The sequence below is a fragment of the Spea bombifrons genome, chromosome 4, assembly GCF_027358695.1.
Source record: "Spea bombifrons isolate aSpeBom1 chromosome 4, aSpeBom1.2.pri, whole genome shotgun sequence".
NCBI classification, from domain to species: Eukaryota; Metazoa; Chordata; class Amphibia; order Anura; family Pelobatidae; genus Spea; species Spea bombifrons.
The window spans coordinates 107,022,662-107,043,046 of record NC_071090.1 but is presented as its reverse complement, the minus strand read 5'-3'; the positions used below and the strand labels follow the sequence as shown (position 1 = coordinate 107,043,046).

At 45.5% G+C, this 20,385-nt stretch overlaps 2 protein-coding genes across 2 annotated transcripts; both read right to left on the bottom strand.

The window, feature by feature from the left end:
• Positions 1-6,884: 6,884 nt before the first annotated feature.
• Positions 6,885-12,582, bottom strand: AP1S1 (adaptor related protein complex 1 subunit sigma 1). Its single transcript, XM_053461847.1, has 5 exons — positions 12,413-12,582; positions 10,132-10,310; positions 9,168-9,276; positions 8,429-8,566; positions 6,885-6,978 (listed from the first exon to the last, which is right to left on the bottom strand). The coding sequence occupies exons 1-5, from the start codon at positions 12,413-12,415 to the stop codon at positions 6,931-6,933; spliced, it is 477 nt and encodes a 158-aa protein (XP_053317822.1). The 5' UTR covers positions 12,416-12,582; the 3' UTR covers positions 6,885-6,930.
• Positions 12,583-16,360: 3,778 nt separating this feature from the next.
• SERPINE1 (serpin family E member 1) lies at positions 16,361-20,173 on the bottom strand. Its single transcript, XM_053464154.1, has 9 exons — positions 20,093-20,173; positions 19,759-20,003; positions 18,564-18,809; positions 18,216-18,410; positions 17,891-18,089; positions 17,673-17,773; positions 17,487-17,573; positions 16,804-16,887; positions 16,361-16,663 (listed from the first exon to the last, which is right to left on the bottom strand). The coding sequence occupies exons 1-9, from the start codon at positions 20,107-20,109 to the stop codon at positions 16,626-16,628; spliced, it is 1,212 nt and encodes a 403-aa protein (XP_053320129.1). The 5' UTR covers positions 20,110-20,173; the 3' UTR covers positions 16,361-16,625.
• Between the last annotated feature and the right edge of the window lie 212 nt (positions 20,174-20,385).

Here is a 20,385-nt window from a genome sequence, read left to right as displayed (position 1 = left end):
GTACCAGCGACTCTGTTGGTCGCCAGCAGGGGGCTCGTCTGCCATGGTGTACTTCATTGGTTGATAGACGAGGAGGCCCCTGCAGGCGACCAATAGAGTTGCTCGTATGGACATTTAAAATCCTGGCGCCAAAGCTGCTGCGTAGTCCGTGCCGCGTTAACCCCGTATTAACCCCTTCTACAAAAAACGAAGAAAAAAACGAACACGAAGAATGTACACGAATATTCGCCTGAACCGAAATATTCGCGGAATACGAAGATTTTTCCCCCCACGAAGACAAACACGAAGAGTTGGCAGGCGCCCAACTCTAATAAGAAGCATTCTGTCTATTTAGTCTGCCTGTTCTTCCTGCAGTAAAGATCTGTTGCATCCGATTTGGTGCTTTACTCCCAGCTTTGTATTTACAAAGTTCAGCGCAGGAAGGCTCAGCTGGACAGGGGTCCGAATTGGGCAGGGCCACTAATAGAGGTCGGAGCACCTTGAGGTCATGTGGTAATAGCCAGACCACCGGCACAGTATACAAGGAGCTATAAGGGAAGACTATGGGTGTGATGGTGCGTGAGGCGTGATGGAGTATGTATTAGTGTTAGCGTGTATGTTTATGTTAGTGTATATTAATGTGAGCGTGTATGTCTTATTACGTTTATGTGTAGATGTGTACTACGGTGTATGTTCCAGGGGGATAAGGAGCAGGGGCCATTAAGCTGTACCTGCCCCCCAGGCCAGCTGGTGTCAGCCCTCCCCCGATTCTGAGCCTTAAAAGCAAGGACTTCAGCACTTACACTGTGGCCAGAGGTAATTGGGTGCTTAAATATTTATCGGTTCTGTGCTCTTTGGAGGAAGAAGACGCCGTTTTTTTAATGTGGCAACTGTTAGGCTCTTTGTAGCCCATAGCGTAGGTTTATATTCCAGATGTAGGACTCTGACTCTCCGGGAACAATAAGGGGGACGTTTGCTAAGTCATAAAACCTTCACATAATTTAAATATACAACCGAAAATTTACAAAGAACCTACAAATCTGCTCATAAAAAATTTCTAACTGCATGAGCTTATCATCAACCAGCCAGCCAGAGCTATTAAATATGTGATTTAATTAACAGATATTGTAAAACAGGAATGGGCTTGAGATAAAAAGTGAAACATTTACAGAAATAAAACTGATCTACATTGGTATCTGCACTGAAGGGGGCCTACGGTTACATCAATGAAATTGGGATTCTTTATTCAGTAAACCGTGAGTTTATGGGTCACTTGAGAGGGTTTCTCCTGGACAATGGGCTGAGTTGCCCCCTATATAATGCATAGGTGGCAGGATTTTTTTTACCTAATTACATAAATTATACATACCTGGGAACTCTACAGATGAAGCTCTGCTTTCCCAGGTCTCTGAGGAGGGGAACATTTGACCACACTTGATCCCACCCACTTTCCTTCCTAATCAGCCCATGTAAGGCTAGCCTTGCCCCTGAATAGCTAGCCTTACCCCTGAATAGCTAGCTCCTCCCCTTCACTAACGCCCCAGATGAAAGTTCCCAGGTATGAAACTGTGCCATGCCTTATACAGGGCCAACTCAGCCCTTCTAGCAGGAGAAACCCTCTACGGTCATCCACAAACTCATAATTTAGTGACTTAACAGGAGTATGGTATGTATAAACTCATTGAAGGAATTCAGTAACTAGGTTATAAATCACACATGTTCCTGTGTCTTGCAGATTACAAGGTGCCGAACCCTCTTCCCTTTAACTGTCCACCATATTTCAGCAAGTTAGGGTGCCAGTGGCATGGTGGGTAACTGTAGAGTTCAACCTGGAGCTTGGCTGCTAGTAGAATGCATTGATTTGCGTGCCTCCAATGGCTACGGCCATCCACTCAACATCAGGCGAGCATGCGCAGTCAATCCATCTGTGCTGCCTGCTAAGAAACTGGCAGAACCACCAGGAAACTAAACGAGGGTCTTTCTAAGTTTTACCGACACACAGGCCCCACCTGCACTGCCTTATTGATCCCCGGTGAACAAAATGGCGTTCCACACATTCCCATGTTGCAGGTTGAATATGGCAGATCCTCGTTAGCGCAGTAGGTAGAGCATCATTCTCATAATCTCAAGGTTGGGAATTTGATCCCCACATGAAGGAAGTTGGTGGATCAGAAAGTAAATGTTTACATCTGTCATGGAAGCGATTTGTATCCTTGCGTTGATGTACATGGACACACATATATATATTCAGGTGTGCTTATCGCATGCGTTCATACAAAAACATGTAAGCACACACACGGATCCAAGCTCTTACCTGTAAAGGCTTTGTCTGCTCCTATGATCGTAGGCCCCTGATGGGTTCCTGAGCCTTGCCTTTACCTCACATATACCGAGCCATGCAGCTTCCGGTCCCGCTGACTGCAGCACATGACTACAAAAAGAGCATCTGACTGGCTGAACCTGTCACATGACACGAAGTACGAAGCTTACCCTGCCATCACTGATGCCCATAATTGTGTACCTGCTGATACCATGGCTGATGTAGAGGGAACCCCACGCCACGGTCCCCACAACACCTAATTCAGGTACTGCGTTTCTATGGCAAATGTCCTCCTTGTCCCATTATGAATTTGTGTCTTATGGAATAAGCACACGCTCATCCTGAAGACGAGACCAAGGACTGATTAAGGATTGTGTCTTTACATCGGTAAAAACGGCGACTAGACGGGGGCCGAAAGGATTTGATCTGCCGGCAGATTGTGTGTTTTTGTGTCCGTCTGTCTCCCCAATACCTTGTCTATGTCTGCTTATGTGAGTCTCTCTACCTATTAAATCAAAGCACGCTATGTTTTGTAATAACTATTAACTCACAGGCACATCTGCCACTAAATCCAGAAATTTCTGGGAATAAAATCATCCATTCAACGAGAAACACAATTAAGCGTTACTGCGGCATGAACGAGAGCCGGCGCGTGAGTCACAACACGCGTCTTCACCGATTCCTGTTATATAGAACTCCTGCCTTAAAGGGGCATCACGATATCCGAAAAAAGCTTCTTTTACCTAGACATTGGTCAAAATTCAGGTTTATAATCAGAAATATTCTCTCTACTTTTCTTTCAGAAGCTTGGGGGGGGAGAGAGGGAAGGAATGCTTGCTGGGTAGCAGCAAAATTCCAAAATGGTGGTTTCTGACAAGTGGTAACTGAGTGCCAGGGGTTGGGGCACATTAACCCCCCCCCCGGGAGGCCGATCCAATTTTTGTATTTTTGCTATATTTAGGTGACCACATTTTAATCAGCTTATGCTTTACTCAGGAAACCGATGCATATATATTTTTTTCACAACAAATTAAATTGTTCATAAATTTTAAGGCAAAACCGTACATCGCGTGATATAACAGCAAAAATACACTTTTCACTGCATATATACACGCACTGGCCACTATTAGCTACACATTGGAGTGCGAGGTTGGATCCCCTTTTGCCTTCAGAACTGCGTTCATTCTCCATGCCATAATTTCTACAAGGTGCTGGAAACATTCCTCAGAGATTTTGGTCCGTATGGACACGATGGCGTCACGCAGTGGCTGCAGATTGGTTGGCTGCACACCCATGATGCGAATCTCCCGTTCCACCACATCCCAAAGGTGATCTATTGGATTGAGATCTGGTGGCTGTGGAGACCATTGGAGGTCATTGTCAAGTTCATGAAACCGGTTTGAGATGATGTGAGTTTTGTGACATGGTGCGTTATCCTGCTGGAAGTAGCCATCAGAAGATGAGTACACTGTGGTCATAAAGGGATGGACATGGTCAGCAACAATGCTCAGGTAGGCTGACGCATTTAAATGATGCTCAATTGGTACTGTGTAGTGCTTACTTGTAATTGCCTGTGTAATGCATACTTACATCAGAGAGTTGGCTTTCAAGATCTCCCACACTAACCCTGGAGAGCCATCTTAATCTGAAAGAGAAACTCAACGGGGTGACTCTTCAACCCACACAGTGAAATCAAGGCCGATCTACCTTGGACTCGCATGACTCACCTCTCCGGACCGGGAAAAGCCAATAAAGACCATTTTCAATCAACACCAAAGCCACCTGAGGCTCCATGAAGTTGCGCGCTCGGATCTGCACACGCAGCAGCCAGTGCTAATCCCTGCTCTGCCTACACAGAGCAAACGTTCTAATCCCAGATCTGCCAAGAAAGCACCCTGGAGTTCATGCACTAGAAACATAGAACTCGATTCAAAGCTTTATCAGTCCTTGGTCTCATCTTAGAGAACGAGTTGGGAGATCTGCGGTTTTCGACTCCCAGAATTCACTGTGCTTTATAAAATAGCCATCCCTGGCACATGTATGTGAAACAAATACCGATGCTAGCCCTGTATAATGCATAGTTCAATCAGTAAAGTGATATCCCACTGATTAAAACATGCTTTATACAGGGCCATCTGTATTCTTGGAGCTGAAGCTCACTTGGGTTGTCTCTTTGTCATGAAAGTGACTTCACTCTACATTATAGCTATAGTTATCTTTGGTAACTAAACCCACCATTCTACTTCTACAGTGCATGGACTCCAAGTCTTCAACAAAAACAGCCAAACTGCCCATCGCGCGACCCCAAAACTCTCGACTAAACTTGAATGCTTGTGTCACCGCGGCTCTAAGATGTCCAGGTGTATCTCAGAGCTGTTTATGAAACGTTCATCACAAGACCAGCCTTATACATAATAAACTGACAAGGTTCTCTATTGCAAATGAATAGGCTCGGGCATTCTGTCACAAACACTTAACAGTACCGGCAAAGAGTGGCCAACGAAAAGCTGAAGAGAATGAGGAATTCATCTACAGACAGATAGTGCTGATAACGGTGATTCAGCCGAGGACAGCACTGAGCCCGGTGACTCACAGGACATTAAGAATGCCTGTCGATTGCAATCATACAGAAGCCTTCTATGGAGAAAAGTCACCGCTGGAGAGAGGGTCCCTCACAAAGAGGATTATAATCCTATCATGTGACCGTTAACTGGCGGTGCCAAGCCGGAGCAGACTGAATGCTGCCGATTCCACGTCGTGTCCTCCGTCTCTGTGCTGGATCCATCTCGCTTCATCAGACTGGCGATGCTAGTAATAAAGGTCTTGCTAGGTTTCTCGATCGGCATAATTTAGCTCTAGCTAGGAGGTCCTAGCAGTTTCCCCCTTTCTGAGGAACACAGACAAGGCTGGTGAATAAGAATTCCACGCATACCCAGCGACTATCATTCAAAAGGCATAGGTATTGGGGATTCTGTCACACTATAAAGGCCATATATTGCTTAGCCAAACTACCTTAAATTTAGTGAGTCTTATCTCATTTTTCATGGCTATATCGCTTACCAAGGAGCTGAATCAGTGGGACTGCACTGCATTTTAACCCAAATTGTATGGACAAGTGACATATACTGACCCTGTATTGCCCTTTCCAATTAGCTCACTCTCCCTGTTCCCAACATAAGCAAAGATAATCTCTTCAGCACCTCTAGAACAAGAGGTCCAATGTGGAGACAAAGCCAAGCTTGCACGGTCCTGGTGACTACTGGTGATCCATCACACTTCGGACACGGGGAGATAAGCCAGTGAGTTCTATCCAAACCCTGCATTTGACCCCTCAGTGTCAGCATTCAACCATGAGGGACATCCCCATTATATACTGTAATGTGTGGGCATCACACAGCCCCTTCACTGCCTATAGAAAGCACTATGAACGTTATTCTATACTTCAGGCATAGCTCTTTCACATGTCCTTTCCAGTTCCAATGGGTTGAGGTCTCTATAGGTGTTCATGTGGCTTGGCATCAACAGCAGTTGTTCATCTACAACATCGATCAGAAACCCAGCTGACGTCCACATCACGCCGCAAGTCTAGGGTGCATGTAGTGCGTGTATTCACACCATACCCCTGTAAACTTTACCTGCACACAGACAGCCCCCATCTTGAAGGACACATACCAACCAGATGAAGGGGTTTTCAGACACGAGCACTGTATGCAGGTTCACTTAACATAAAAACCCCATAGGGTTCCGTATGCTATGAGATGCTATGTTTAGCCAAACTTACTTAGTAGGAACTCAACGTCAACATGTAGTGATAAAATTACTAAGTTCAGCTGCACCAACCATGTTGAAAATATCTATCGTTCTCCTAAAAGCAGCATCCCATACCATGAGCAAAAAAACGAGAGAGAATCACTCGGCAGCACCCATGTTTTATTCCAGAAGTACGTGCAACAGATGACCCTTGCGACGGGGGCGCTGGCAGGAGAAGCAGGGCGGTCAGACTTTTGCTCGTACCACCCATACCCAAGCTCCGTTGGGGGGGGGGGCTAGTGTACGGAAACGATATCAGGGGAGAAATAGAGAAGAGTGCAGATTATACAGACAAGTGCCAGTTACCGAGAGTGCAAGTCAGCCTGGGGAACGTGGGCACCGTTGCCACAACGCACGTAAACAAGAAAGAATGAAGTATGATTGTGAAGACATTTGTGACTCAGGAAGAGATACAAAAGTGGAAGGTACAGCAGATCAGAAAATGTCCTTTTTTTTTCTCTCCCGGCTCTACAGACCCCTGAACCGTGTATTCCGACTGAGCATGATGGGAACTGTAGGTGGCATTTAAGAGGAGCATCATCCCCATCGAATTGGTCCCTCTGTCCTCTTTCCAACGCAAACAAAAATCAGACGGATAGAGATTAAGACAAGCAGCTACGTGGTGACACACGTACACACGTCTAGAGCATGGCTAGCAGGCAGTGGTCAGCGCGTACGGGGGGGGGTTTACAGGGGTGAGTTGCCTTGTTTGGGGGGGTTAAAGAGTTGCAATGAGAGGGGAATGGGGCGTTGCAGGGACTGGGGAGAGGCAACAAACAAAAAAAAAACAGCAAAAAACAAGTGGAATGGTTGTGTTTGTATCAAGCAAGTCCCATTTCTTCCAGAACGCTGCGCGGTGACTCATCCTCCTGCAGAAAGTAAAAGCACAAGGGGGTCAGATCGAGGAAGAAAGAAAAAATTACACCAAATCGCTGCAGCATTTAGCACAGAACCACACTGATGGCTCACCGTCTCCAACGTATTTATTAGTTACTTCCGCCGATTATCCAACACACCTCAAACCATCCGACTTCCAACCCCTGACACCATATCACCTGAGGGCTCCCCCTCGTATCACCTTCCATACAATCTACCGTGTTTAGGTTAAACCTTACTTTTTTCCCTTCTAAGCCACCTTTGCATTGAATTTTGACTCTGAAGCCCACATCTCTGAAGCCCCCCCCATGAAGTATTTGACCTGCGTGGATACATCGCCCTTATTGTAGCCCGCAACCAAGTATTAAACCCGAGATACTTCTATCCAACCCCGACAAAATATCACTATCCCCTATATCGACTCTTTAAACCCCAAAGATAGTCCTGACCTTCCGAAGACCTTTATCACTCCGTCATTGTCTTTACTGCGCTAACCTAACCCTCAGGCTGTAACTTTTCTGGAAGTTATACCTCCGCTACATCACCGTGTATTACTTTAACCCCCCCTCCCAAATACTACCCCCCCCATAATACAGAATCTAGCCTCCCCCTCCCACCTTATCGCCAATGTGGAAATTGCTTGCTATGAAAGTGAGTGGGTGGGAGTCAGTGAGCTGTGACAGGACCAGAGAGATGTATGATTCATCCACTGCAGAGAAAGGGTGGAGGGGGGGAGCGAAGGGAGGGAAGAGGAGACACAAAGGAAGAAAGAAAGTGATACACAGTGGAAGATCGGGACACAAGTACTAAAGAGTAGAATGCGGGAGAAGAAAGAAGACACAGTGAAGAGACAAAGAAGATATATATAGAGATACACACACACACACACACACACACACACACACACACACAACCATCCAAAGGTTTGGGGTCACAGATGTTTTCATGGAAAACAAGGAATTTTCTGTAACATAATTACTAAAGGGTTTTCTAGAAATGAATCAGCCTTTTAAACTTAAACTTGGATCACAGGAGTGATGGGAGTGAGAAAGGGCCACTGGAACAGGAGTGATGGAAGTGATAAAGGGCCACTGGAACACAGGAGTGATGGGAGTGATAAAGGGCCATTGGAACACAAGAGTGATGGGAGTGAGAAAGAGCCTCTGTACGCCTATGAAGAGATCTCATTAAAAATTAGCCGTTAACAGCTACAATAGTCATTTACATTAACCCCGTCTGCACTGGATTTCTGATCCATTATGTTATTTTAATGTGCTTTTCTTTCACAAAAAAAAAAAAAAAAAAAAAAAAAAAAAAAAAAAGGACTTTATATATAGTTATACAGGTTTATATAATATAATACAGGTTTAGAGATATATATATATATATATATATATATATAATCTATATGTAAAGGTGGTTTTGCCAGCCAAGATCCCCTACCTCCTGTAGCATGTCCGACTGCTCGATGGCTTTCAAGACACTTTTCTTGGACGTGTCCTGGATTTCTCCCCCCATCAGGAACTCGTCCAGGATGAAATAGGCCTTCTCAAAGTTAAATATGATATCCAGCTCGCACACCTGGAAACGCAAGGAATGAAAAAAAAGCGATGACAAGGGGTCAGGAAAAAAAAATAAAAATACACAGCAAAAAGGACGAAGATGGGAACGGAGGAAAGGGTTAAAAACATCACAGTGGAAACGAAGGAGGCGAAGCAGCCAAATAAAAGTAATTGAAAAGTAGAAGAAAATATTGCTTTTTTATTATTAAAATACTGCAATTTAAGGGTTTGAAGTAAAGACGCGGAATAAATAAATAGAATCAACATTTTTATTTATATTATATTTTTAAATTAAAAGTGCAATAAAAAAAAAAAAAAAAAGGGTAAAAAAAGGAAGATTAGCAGAAGTAAAAACATAAAAATGGGGGGGGGAATAAGAGGCAAATAACGGTAACTGCATTAGAAGACAGGGATAGAGGCGCTGCTTCTTACGTGACGTGTTCGTTAGACGTCTGACCGAGAGGATTACACGCACAGTCTGTGATCTCGGTTAAACCCAATTAACAGAGCTCAGATTAATGCCCGGGAGGAGGATTACTCGGAAGGGTAAAAGGGGGAGGGGGGGCAGAGCTGGCCACGTATTAACCCCACTCGGCCCAACCGTCCACCTAAAAACTCACGCTGCCGAAGTATTTGTCCAGAAGCTCCACGTATCGGTGAATGAGCTCCAGCGTCAGGAGCTCGTTATCCTGATCCTCCACCGCGCAGCAGAAATACAGGCTGGCGTACCTGCGGGGGAGAAATAAACGGGGCGTTGAGCGGGGGCAAAACACAAGGGGGCGTATCACGAGAACAATGAAAGAGTTAACGGAGGGATTTATTCGCTAAACCAGTAGCTGGCAGATACACTTGCAGGAGCTGAAGATCTCAACTACACCACGGAGCAACAAAGGAGCAACCCCATCAAGGCAGGGTCAGTTCTCAGTGACAGCGGCGAAACGTTTTAGTGAATAGACAGGACTGCCGTGAGATATCACAAGCCTGAAGAAGAGCCGACCATCTCAAATGGGCAACAAGAATATCTCCCAGCGCCATAACGCCACCTCACAGAAGGGAATCGAGCTGGCATGAGCAAGATATGCCAGGAGGAGTCATAGCCAACATAACATAAACCCCTCCATCATCACGCCTGCTGGGGTTCGGGGATGTTAAGTCCCTGTTAAGTTGAAGACACTTTACTGATATCATAAACGCATTCCAAAGGCTCATCTAATGACCGAGAATCAGAATCTGATAGCAAGACAGATTCCAATATATTATAATTATATAATATATACACACACACAGGCACCCGAGCGATTGGACGCGCTTCCTCACAGGCTCCTGGATCACCGGATCTTTCCCGCACGTTCTGTTCAGCCTCTTTTGCTTTTTAACATTGAGTTCGTTTTTTTTTTTTTTTTAACTTTCCTGATTTTCCATGATTTAATATTTCGTTTTTTATACCGGATACTGTGTGCTTTCTTTTTATTTTGTTAGTTAAGCCCTCGGAGGGGGTTTGATGGAGAAATTATGGGGTAAAATACAAAGGGGGTCTCTGCCGTAGAGAATGCCGGTGTCAGGCTGAGCTGTGACCGAAATCACCTTTTGTAGACAACCTTAAGATCCTTCCACTCCAGGAAGCTGCACATCTTGGGCTTCCGGCTCAGGACAGTCTGCATGAGATCCCGAACGAGCTTCTTCTTCTCGCGCTCCGACGTCGCCACGTACCACTTCTGTAACCGCAGCTTCCCCTGCCGGCTGAAGAGCAGCATGAACCTCATCTACAGGGGGGGAGAGAGAGATGACTGCACGGCCCGCGGGGGTAGAGTTCTCATCGCTGTGCGGGGAGCACAGACGCCGCCTCGGGATCATTAATTAAGCGGCTGGCAAAGAGATTTCACCAGATCAGCAGTTCTTGGCTTTAAACATTTAAACCGCGCCACATAAGCACTAGAGACACTCCACCTATAATACATAGAAACACAGAGTCTGCCGGCAGATCGGCCCCATTCGGCCCCCGTCTAGTCTGCCCGTTTCTCCTGCTGTCGACTCAAACCTCAATCAGCCGTCTTAGATTCAGGAGCCGCAGGTCTATCCCATGCCTGTTTAAACCAGGGTTGCTTCCCAGAGCTCAGGAGGTATTTTGGTATCCATTTCTGGTGGATAAGCAGAACATCCTCCCAGCAGAAGTGGTACGGCTTAAGACAGTTTAAGCCCCGGCATGGGACAGGCTTTGGGCTATCGGAACATAAGACAAGACCAAGGAGTGAAGAAAACAAAAACAAACAAAACAACTAAACACAAAAGAAAGTTTTGAAAATATTTCCACCACTTCCGGAGAGACAGCGCCTCCTAGTGGCCGGCCAGCGGTACTGCCTCGGAGGAGCAGAGAATACAGTTTATCCATATCAGCGGGCCGGTGGATCAATGCCAGACATTCTCTACCTAACAGTTCTGTCTAACTGATATCCCAGGATTATGCGCATGCCTCCCAACTGGCCCGCTTTGCGCATCACAGTCCCGATTTTGCTATCCTATCCCTCGGTCCTGCTTTTCAGGACAGAGATAGAGCTCGGCGGTCCCGATTTCATTCTCTGGTGTCTGGGACCCCCAGAAGGTGCATACTCCACAGTAGCACAGCCAGTTTGAGTAGCAGTCTACCTCCCAATTATTATTCTGTTAGGTAGTGACAGGGATCTGACGCCACGATGTCCCTTTACATTTTCATTGCATGGGGAGGATTCTGCAGACCCTCCCACGCATGTATTTGCCCCCGCCAGCTCAACGTTGGGCCCAACACAACACCATACACGTGATGTGCGATAACGCTGCGGACTATTCAGCCCCCCCCCGGCGGGCATTTTTGTTTTAATCTTCAAGCAGCCAATCAGTGGCAACGATTGCCGGCCGGAGAGGAGAAGGAAGCAGCAGGGCTGCAGCTTCTGTGTCAAGTAACATATCACAAGCGATGCATAGTAAAGTACTCACAGCGCGTTGGGGTTACTCAGAGTACTTTAGCATGCATGCGTCTAATACTAGGGGTGCTGGGGCACTTATGAATTCAGCATGTTCCAGGGTAAAAGGGAACCTAGGATCTTGTAGACTTCAGGGAACGGTCTTTTATTAAACACTTGTCCCCTACCAAGCATCCCGCCTGCCCTGCAGAGCATCTCGCTGCTCCTCGGCCCCTGCCCTTCTAGGGCCGGTCTGCCAACACGCACCCCCAATGCCTGCGCGTGCCGGGGTCATTCAGGGTCATCCTTACGTACGGTTCACCCTTTAATTACACATTAAAAGTGTATACATTATACATACTGCTGGGTGCAACTGCACTGTCCTAAAGCCAACATAACTCTTACAATCCAGCAGATTGGCCCCCATTCGGCCCCCGTCAAGTCCACCGGTTTATTCTGCTGTAAAGACCTTAGTCAGTCGTTGGTCTCATCTTAGATTCAGGAGCCGTACGCCTGCCCCATGAGTGTTTAAATTCCCTCGCTGCATTAACCTCTACCACTTCTGCTGGGAGGCTGTTCCACTCATCTACCACCCTCCCAGTAAAGTAAAACTTCCTTCCATGACGGATGGAAAAGGGACACAGACCTGAAAGCACTGAGAGACGCAATATGTATATGAAAATGAGACCACTGAGGTTTCAAAGCCTTCCAGACAGTAGAGGATTTGTATAGTGACCCCCTGCTAAATGGCTGATACGTTAAGCCACGCACAGCTCTGGAGACTTATGTGTATACAGACACTTACTATATCACCTCAAGTCTAATGCTATAGGTGCCTATGATATACTCCTCACGTGAAAAAACCCAGGCCGTGCCATAAAGAATAACACCCACTAGGGTACCCATTGATCCAGCTCCCCTCTGCTCACCATCTTGCCGCCGTCTCTGTATGCTGTAGCTCCCCGTCCTGCGGCCTGCACTCAGGCCTCGGTCCCCGGCCTCTCCTGGCTCAGTGTCCGGACCTACAGCCTCCTCCCCCAGCCTCACCCCCGGGGGAGGGGAAGGAGGCAGGGTGTTGCTACAGCGCATGCGCGGGAGACAAGGACGCCTGCGCGACTAGCGCTACGAGAACTCGAAGAGACCAAAAAGCAGCAACAGCGCATGCTCTGTGCTCTCCGCGGAGTTCATGCTCTGCTTGTGTCCATGGTAACAGACCACAGTGACAGGGGGCGGGGTTTGCTAACCTGTCCAGGTGAGTACTACGTCATCCATCTGCTGACGAGCAGCCTCGTGAGGTGTCAGCACTTGTCGGCCATTTTGTAGGTGGGATGAGATCACATGCTCGGGAATATAGGCTGGGGCAAAAAAAACAATAATTAGTGTTAATAAATTATTAAACACTTATACACAAATATATAATTATTTATATATATATATATATATATATATATATATATATATGTAGTGTGTTACTTACATAATTAAATTATTTCATTAAAACAGCTGCATTTTACCTTATTGGAACCTTTATTTACCCCCAAAGTTCTTGGTATAATCTATCTGGGGAACTTTGTAATATCCTTTACCCCAAGAATCACCCTGCAATGACTCGCTAATGCCGGCAACCGAACGAAATAGTACTAATAACAGCCTGTATGGAAACCATGAGTCGGTGAAGTCACCTGTATTCAAGCAGGGATTTCACCTGTGATACAGCACTGAGAAAAGCACCGATCAGAATGCTCGGATATTAACAATATGAGCGGTGTGCGCATGCATGCTAACCCAGTTTTGTGCCCGATCCCAGCACGCTATCCATGTCCATTGTGGAGAGGATTGAGCCAAGCGGCCATATTTTATATTAGTCGGCCTGCATAGTAATAACCGGGGGGGGCCGGAGGTCTCTAATAGCCTTTCTCCTATACATTTCCTAGCCAATGGTCTATCACAATGTATAGATAAAGTGTTACCCCCCCTCCCCCGTCCCATTTATATGACAGATGCCCCATAAATATACCCAGATATATTAATGTATACAGCGGGTTATCAGTCTATAGATTTTTCTATTCTCAGAAGCATTATCTCTAAATAACCGGCGTAATATGAACTGCTTGTAATCCATACGGTGACCTTTACTTCCTTTACTCTGCGACAGAAAAATGTTTCCAAAACACTAGAGGAATTTGGTAAAAAAAAATAAAAAATATTTTTTGAGCCATACTGCACTGGAAAGCGCAAAAACAAAACAAAAAGAAAAATGATTTAAAGATTTGTTAAAGTGCCCCAATATCCATTAGCTCTTCCACTAACAAAAAAACAAAAAAAATCTTGGTTTTAGGGTATTAAAAATCCTTAAAAAATGGGTTATTCGGTCCTTGATGTCATCTTAGATTCAGGATGGCTATATGTATTCCCGGCATGCTTAGATCCCCTTACTGTATTAGCCTCTACCACCTCTGCTGGGAAGCTGTTCCATTTATCTACCACCCTCCCTTGTAAAAGCAAAACTTCCTTACGTTCCGTCTAAGCCTCCGACCCTCTAGCTTTAGATTCTGGTCTCTTCTTCTAACATTTCCCCTCCTTTGAAATAAACGTCCTTTCGTCTTTAACATGCAGACTAAATGGGCCGAAGAGGTCCAAATGGAAATTCTATTAATCTCCTCTATGTGAATGGAGCTCCCTCTAGTGCCCAGTGAGATGTATTTCACCTCAGATAAGACTGATTTATTATATGTATGCTATCATCATTATTATTATTATTATTATTGTTTTATATAGCGCCATCAATTAAACTTTTATGATGTATAAGCAGTTTTTGCCAAAAAAACCCAAAAAATAAACATGCCTTTTTTTAATTGTCCGATTCTAAATGGATTTGCCGCATCTTGTGAAGCAATCAAGGCTTATAATTTGACATTTTCACAGGCAATATATATCCTGAATTGTGTTGTTTGCAGCAAAAAATAAATTTAGATTTTTTGCTCCAGTTCCATCGAAAAAACAAAACTGGATCTGATTTTCGTTTTATTGAAAACAAAAAAGCCAATTTTTTTTTCGCGAAAAATTTTTCAGGTCGATGTCTGGTGAGAGAATAACCTGTAGGGGTATAGAAATGCCCGGTACGGTGGCGGAATAAATAGACCCGCTAAGAACTAGCGATGGAAACGGTCTAATGAGATCATCTCTTCTCTAATGGGAGGAACGGAGTGCTAATTAGAGTCGTTACACGCTAATTCAATAAAAGCTGCAATCTAATTGGTTCAGCAATGGGATCATCCGGTCACTTATTGATGAAATAGCTCGCTGTCATCACCTAAATACTCATTTTAAGTGACTTCATCTTACTTTCTAGTTTACATCCATATATCACACCTGCCAAGTGTCCCCAATTAGTACTGACAGTCCCTTTATGGTCCCCAAATCCCTGTGCCCCTTATCCCTCACCTAAGGTCCCTCTTTTCTAGGAGCTCAGAGCGTTTGCCGCATGCAGCTCTAAAAGCCGGAATAATTTGAAATTATAATAATTATTATTTTAATTTATTTTTATTATTTTTATTTTGTATTATTATTATTATTACTATTAAGCACCAACGTATAACACTCTTATGCCAACATTTCTTAGCTTCACCTATTCACTATACACACTGCCGTTCAAAAGTTTGGGGTCACTCGTTTTTGAAAGAAAAGCACACTATACTCTATACACTAATAACATGAAGTGGATCAGAAATCCAGCGCAGACGGGGTTAATGTTGTAAATGACTATTGTAGCTGGAAACGGCTGATTTGTAATGGAATCTCTTCATAGGCGTACAGAGGCCCTTTATCACTCCCATCACTCCTGTGTTCCAATGGCCCTATATTACTCTCATCACTCCTGTGTTCTAAGGCCCTTTATCACTCCCATCACTCCTGTGTTCCAATGGCCCATTATCACTCCCATCACTCCTGTGTTCCAAAGGCCCTTTATCACTCCCATCACTCCTGTGTTCAAATGGCCCATTATCACTCCCATCACTCCTGTGTTCCAATGGCCCTTTATCACTCCCATCACTCCTGTGTTCCAATGGCCCTATATTACTCTCATCACTCCTGTGTTCTAAGGCCCTTTATCACTCCCATCACTCCTGTGTTCCAATGGCCCTTTATCACTCCCATCACTCCTGTGTTCCAATGGCCCTATATTACTCTCATCACTCCTGTGTTCTAAGGCCCTTTATCACTCCCATCACTCCTGTGTTCCAATGGCCCATTATCACTCCCATCACTCCTGTGTTCCAAAGGCCCTTTATCACTCCCATCACTCCTGTGTTCAAATGGCCCATTATCACTCCCATCACTCCTGTGTTCCAATGGCCCTTTATCACTCCCATCACTCCTGTCTTCCAATGTCCCTTTATCACTCCCATCACTCCTGTGTTCCAATGGTCCTTTATCACTCCCATCACTCCTGTGTTCCAATGGCCCTTTATCACTCCCATCACTCCTGTGTTCCAATGGCCCTTTATCGCTCCCATCACTCCTGTGTTCCAATGAAGTTTAAAAGGCTAATTGATGGTTAGAAAATCCTTTTGCAATTATGTTACAGCCTGAAATGTCCATGAGTGGGGTGCACATCATGCTCTTGGGTGATCAAGCCCCCTCCTTGTCCAGTTACAAGGGAGATCTCCAATCGCCCCAGCCGGCCCTATACACCATAAAGGGCCGGCACAGCCTCCATGGACCACATCAAAGATGCTGGGTGCCTTTAAGACAAGGAGAGCATTAGTAGCCTCATCCCTTAGTACTTATTTAATACCCAGATGACATCAAATTCCATAGCGCTGTACAATGAAATGAAATAATAAGAACCACTCTGATATAAATAAATATATTTATTAAATATACAATAGTAAAATTCAGATCTATACAGCTCTAATACCCAGTGATACTCTGACATTCACTCGCACTCTCATTACTTCACATCATTCCCTCCCACACCTTGTTGATCTCTCACACTACCCGTTTTATTTCCCATCCCCCCCCCGACCCTTGGTCATCTCGCAGATGTCTTGTGCTCTGGTATCTTCTCTCGATGACCCGTGGAAATGCCCAGGGTGGTGGTAGGGTGGACTTGTGTTCTTCAGGATGAAAGAAGCGAACTCAAGGCTCCATGACCTGTCCTAGGAACAGCAGCGACCCTACGGGAGATAAAGAAAGTAGGTCTGTCAGGTCAAACTTTATTATTCTTATTTATGGTACACGCTAAGATCCTTCGGTGGATTGGGACGTGGAAGTTAGAACTCCGTGATATAAGTTACGGTGTTATTAGACCTCTCACCTGTTTGATTGTGTCGGATGATGAATAAGAATGACCGATCCATGATAACTTCCAGGGGGGACATCCGGGCAAGGAGTATGGCAGCTAAGGGAACAGAAAGAGGTCAGAAGCAACTCTATGTCTGCTAAAGGGTCCTCTTCTCTCTCTCTCGCTTATTCCATCCCGAGCTGGACCCCTCTGTCTCTCAGTCTGGTCCAACCGCTATCTCCTGAATATCTCAGTTTTAATTCCAAGTCCTCCCCAGTCTCTTTTTCAAGCTTTTTGCTTTCTTTTTACATTTCTTTTCCAATATGAACCTCGAGTTTCTCTCATTCTTGTCCCATATTTTACTCTCATTCATGCTACTTTTGCCATTCCTCAACACTACACTTACCCAGCCTTTTTTTTAAGCTCTCATCATCATTCCCATGTTTCATGATTCCTATTGGATCTTTCTCTCTGGTTTTCTGGCTGGGATTTCTCATATCGCAAACTAGACAGTTGCCTAAAGCACCATTTTTGTAGCCAAGTTGGCCCTAAAGCCAATTCTGAATCTTATCCATTCAACGTTTCCTCCACCCCACCACCCCGCTATTTGTTACATGTCCACCTATGAGCTCCTGAAATGGGAATGCGGTCCTGAATTCACACTCTCCCCACTCCTTCCATTAAACCCAGACTTGGCTCTCTGTTGTGCTCCTTACCTGTTGCTGCCGCCGCTTTTGTCCCACTTTCTGTCACCTCCACTTTTATTTTCTGAAAGGCTTGGGAAACGTAGAGCGGCCTCTCAGCTAAAAAACAAAATAAATTGCGTGAGTTTCCAGAAGGGGGGGGGTCTCGTTTTTTCAGCTCTCTGATGATCAGGTGTTTTGAGATCTGTGGATACTCACTGGATAGGCGACTGAAGTCTGCCTTCTCTGCGGAGAACATGTCTGTGATTCCAAGACGTTCTAAAGGAGCCTTCAGGTCCACCTCGCTTAGCAGAGAGAACCTTGGGAGAGAATGAAGAGTTATAAACACCGGGTTGTTAGAAACAGAGGAGAGGATGTGGCTGCGCATGGAGGGCAAAACATTTCTGTCACCCTACAGTAGAAGAGGCAGAACTTACTTGGGCAGCATGAGAAGCCGCGTGGACATCTTCATTCTTGCTTTCCATTCTTCAATGAGTTCTGGAGTCAGGATATCGGTGATAGCAGACAGAGGAACCCCTTTCTCATACGGAGCTGCAATCAGCATGCTGAGCTCTCCTCCCTCATAAGGCAGCTCAATGACATCATAATCCTCTCCTTTTGGGGTCAGGAACTCACCTGGAGAGAGAATAACGGTGAGTGTAAAGGAGGGATATATCTGGCCACCAGAGGACACACTTGAACACATAAGGTCCAGACATATATTATTTGTCTCATGTAGGGAAGCCCTGAGCAAACACTTACTGTAGTTATATTTGCCACTCTTTGCCATCATGGAGACTTGCACCTGAGACCCATCTGCCCGGTAGAACGGCCTCTGGTGAGTTGCCTCCTCTGGAAACGGGAGGACCCACTTCCCGTCAAAATGTACAGCGCTTAGTAAAACCAGGCGGGTCAGCGCAGGAATAGAGTTGCTCCCCAATAAATCTTGAATCATTCCTAAAAAGAAAGGAAAGTTTCCTTAACCATCTAAAAAAATTATTTTCGTTCATTTAGTTTTTTTGCGGGAACAGTCAATTGTCATGTGACACAAAAAAACAGGTTGTCGGCATAGAAACCTGAAAGCTTGTGTTGTGATGTTCTAATGCTCACCATCTGTCTGGTTCTCCACCCATTGATTCAGAATGTCCCTGGCTTGTTCTTGGTCGGTGAAGTTGACTTGGATCACATGACGCTGGAAGGCGCTCTGAAATCTTTTCAGGAACCCTGGGGTGAGCGCAAGGTCCCGCTGCACGAAGAGGCCGTCGGCCACGTGCACGGACCTGGGGTCTTCACCAGATGTCGAAGGAGAGCAGATGATTTCCCTCAACCTGCGCAGGGAAGCGAACACAGCCCGCTCTGCGGGGCCAAAAGGGAGGTGATTAGCAATGGAGACACATGATCACATGATCAGCCATTACCCACGATACACTGCTCCTCATCAGCATGGTCAACAGTCTAGAGCTCTATGGCTTCATCTGGTGGAGGCCACCAAATAAAATACACTCCGGTATAGAAATACTCCCGTTCTAGACGTTCTCCTACTAAATGTTCTAGAACGGAAGGTATGAATTCTAGGTGTCTCATATGACGGAACGTTCTAGCTGTCCAATCACATCGACTTTCTTTCCACTGAGTCCCACCCCAGGCTGTGTGTTTTTTATTATTATTATTATTATTACTAGGGATTTACGATCAGATAAGGTGAAATGACTAAACCGGGAACATGCTTGAACGGGGAACCTCCTGTCAAACCCGTGTCAGACAATACACCCAACAGTCCCGCCGTTCAAAGGAAAGGAAGTGAATCATGGAGTGAATACACGATAAGATGTACCGCCTGCCGCTGTTTGATATGATAATATATAGGGGGGGGCATGTTATTTGGCAAAGATCTCCACAGGGGGAGGGTTACAAGCTGCTGTGTGATTTATTGCTTTATATATCGCGTCATATTATTGCATGAGCAGGTTATTTGGAGTTTCACATTAAAACATTTGTAGCCAACAGGTAAAATGCAACTCCCAAGATGCACAGCCAGCGTGGGGCTCGCTAATTCAGATGTGAGCATCAAGGGGGTTCGGGGGCCAGAAATATGTATGTTGGATACCAGGGTACAAGAAGATCATGCCATGTGCGGCTGTCAAAGTTTTATGCAGCTTTAGCAGATGCCTGCAGTTTGGAGCGCGATTAGGAGAAATATCTAAGATGCTTTGTTGTGAACAAAAGCATTATATATATAACTGTTTTCATGCATTTAAACCTCACACGATCCCTTTTATGCGATTGGTCGTTGGTGGTAACTCACCATGGTGTCCGTAATCCAGAGCCCTGGTTATCTGCGCAAGCGTGCGCCCCGTTGCTCCAGACTGAAGTATGTTCAGCGCAGAAGAAGCGCCGTACGGTGAAAACCCCAGGTTGCTCTCCTTAAAATCCTGCTGAATCTCCCGAAACAGGCGCACCCCGAATCTAACATCTTGCTGGGCCACCCGGGCTAGGGGCGGTAAAGCTGCTGCTACGGCAATAAGGTGCAGCAAAGTGAGGGTAATTAGCCTGGGGCAAAAAGAAAGAGAGTAGGGTTAGGTTCATAAAGGAATACAAAGTATTAACCTTAAAGGGAGAAGAGGCCGTTGGGAGCTCACCTTCTGTTCCAAGTCATCTTCTCCGCTCCCCCAGCTGTAGTGTGGCTCTAGAAAGTGAATGCCGGGCTATCTATCTCAGCGGCTGCTGTGAATGAATGAGAGAGGCGAACGGCTCTGACTTTATACGTCTTCCCACAACTGACGCCCCCGGGGTGTTTCCTAACACGTGCCAAAACCTCATGTTCTGTCTGTCTGGACTCCCAGATGTGAATGTGTAATAGGAACAGCCCCTTGTCTCTTGTCCAATGCGAGCGTGTGAGTGTGCGAGCGTGTGTGTGTGAGCGTGTGTGTGT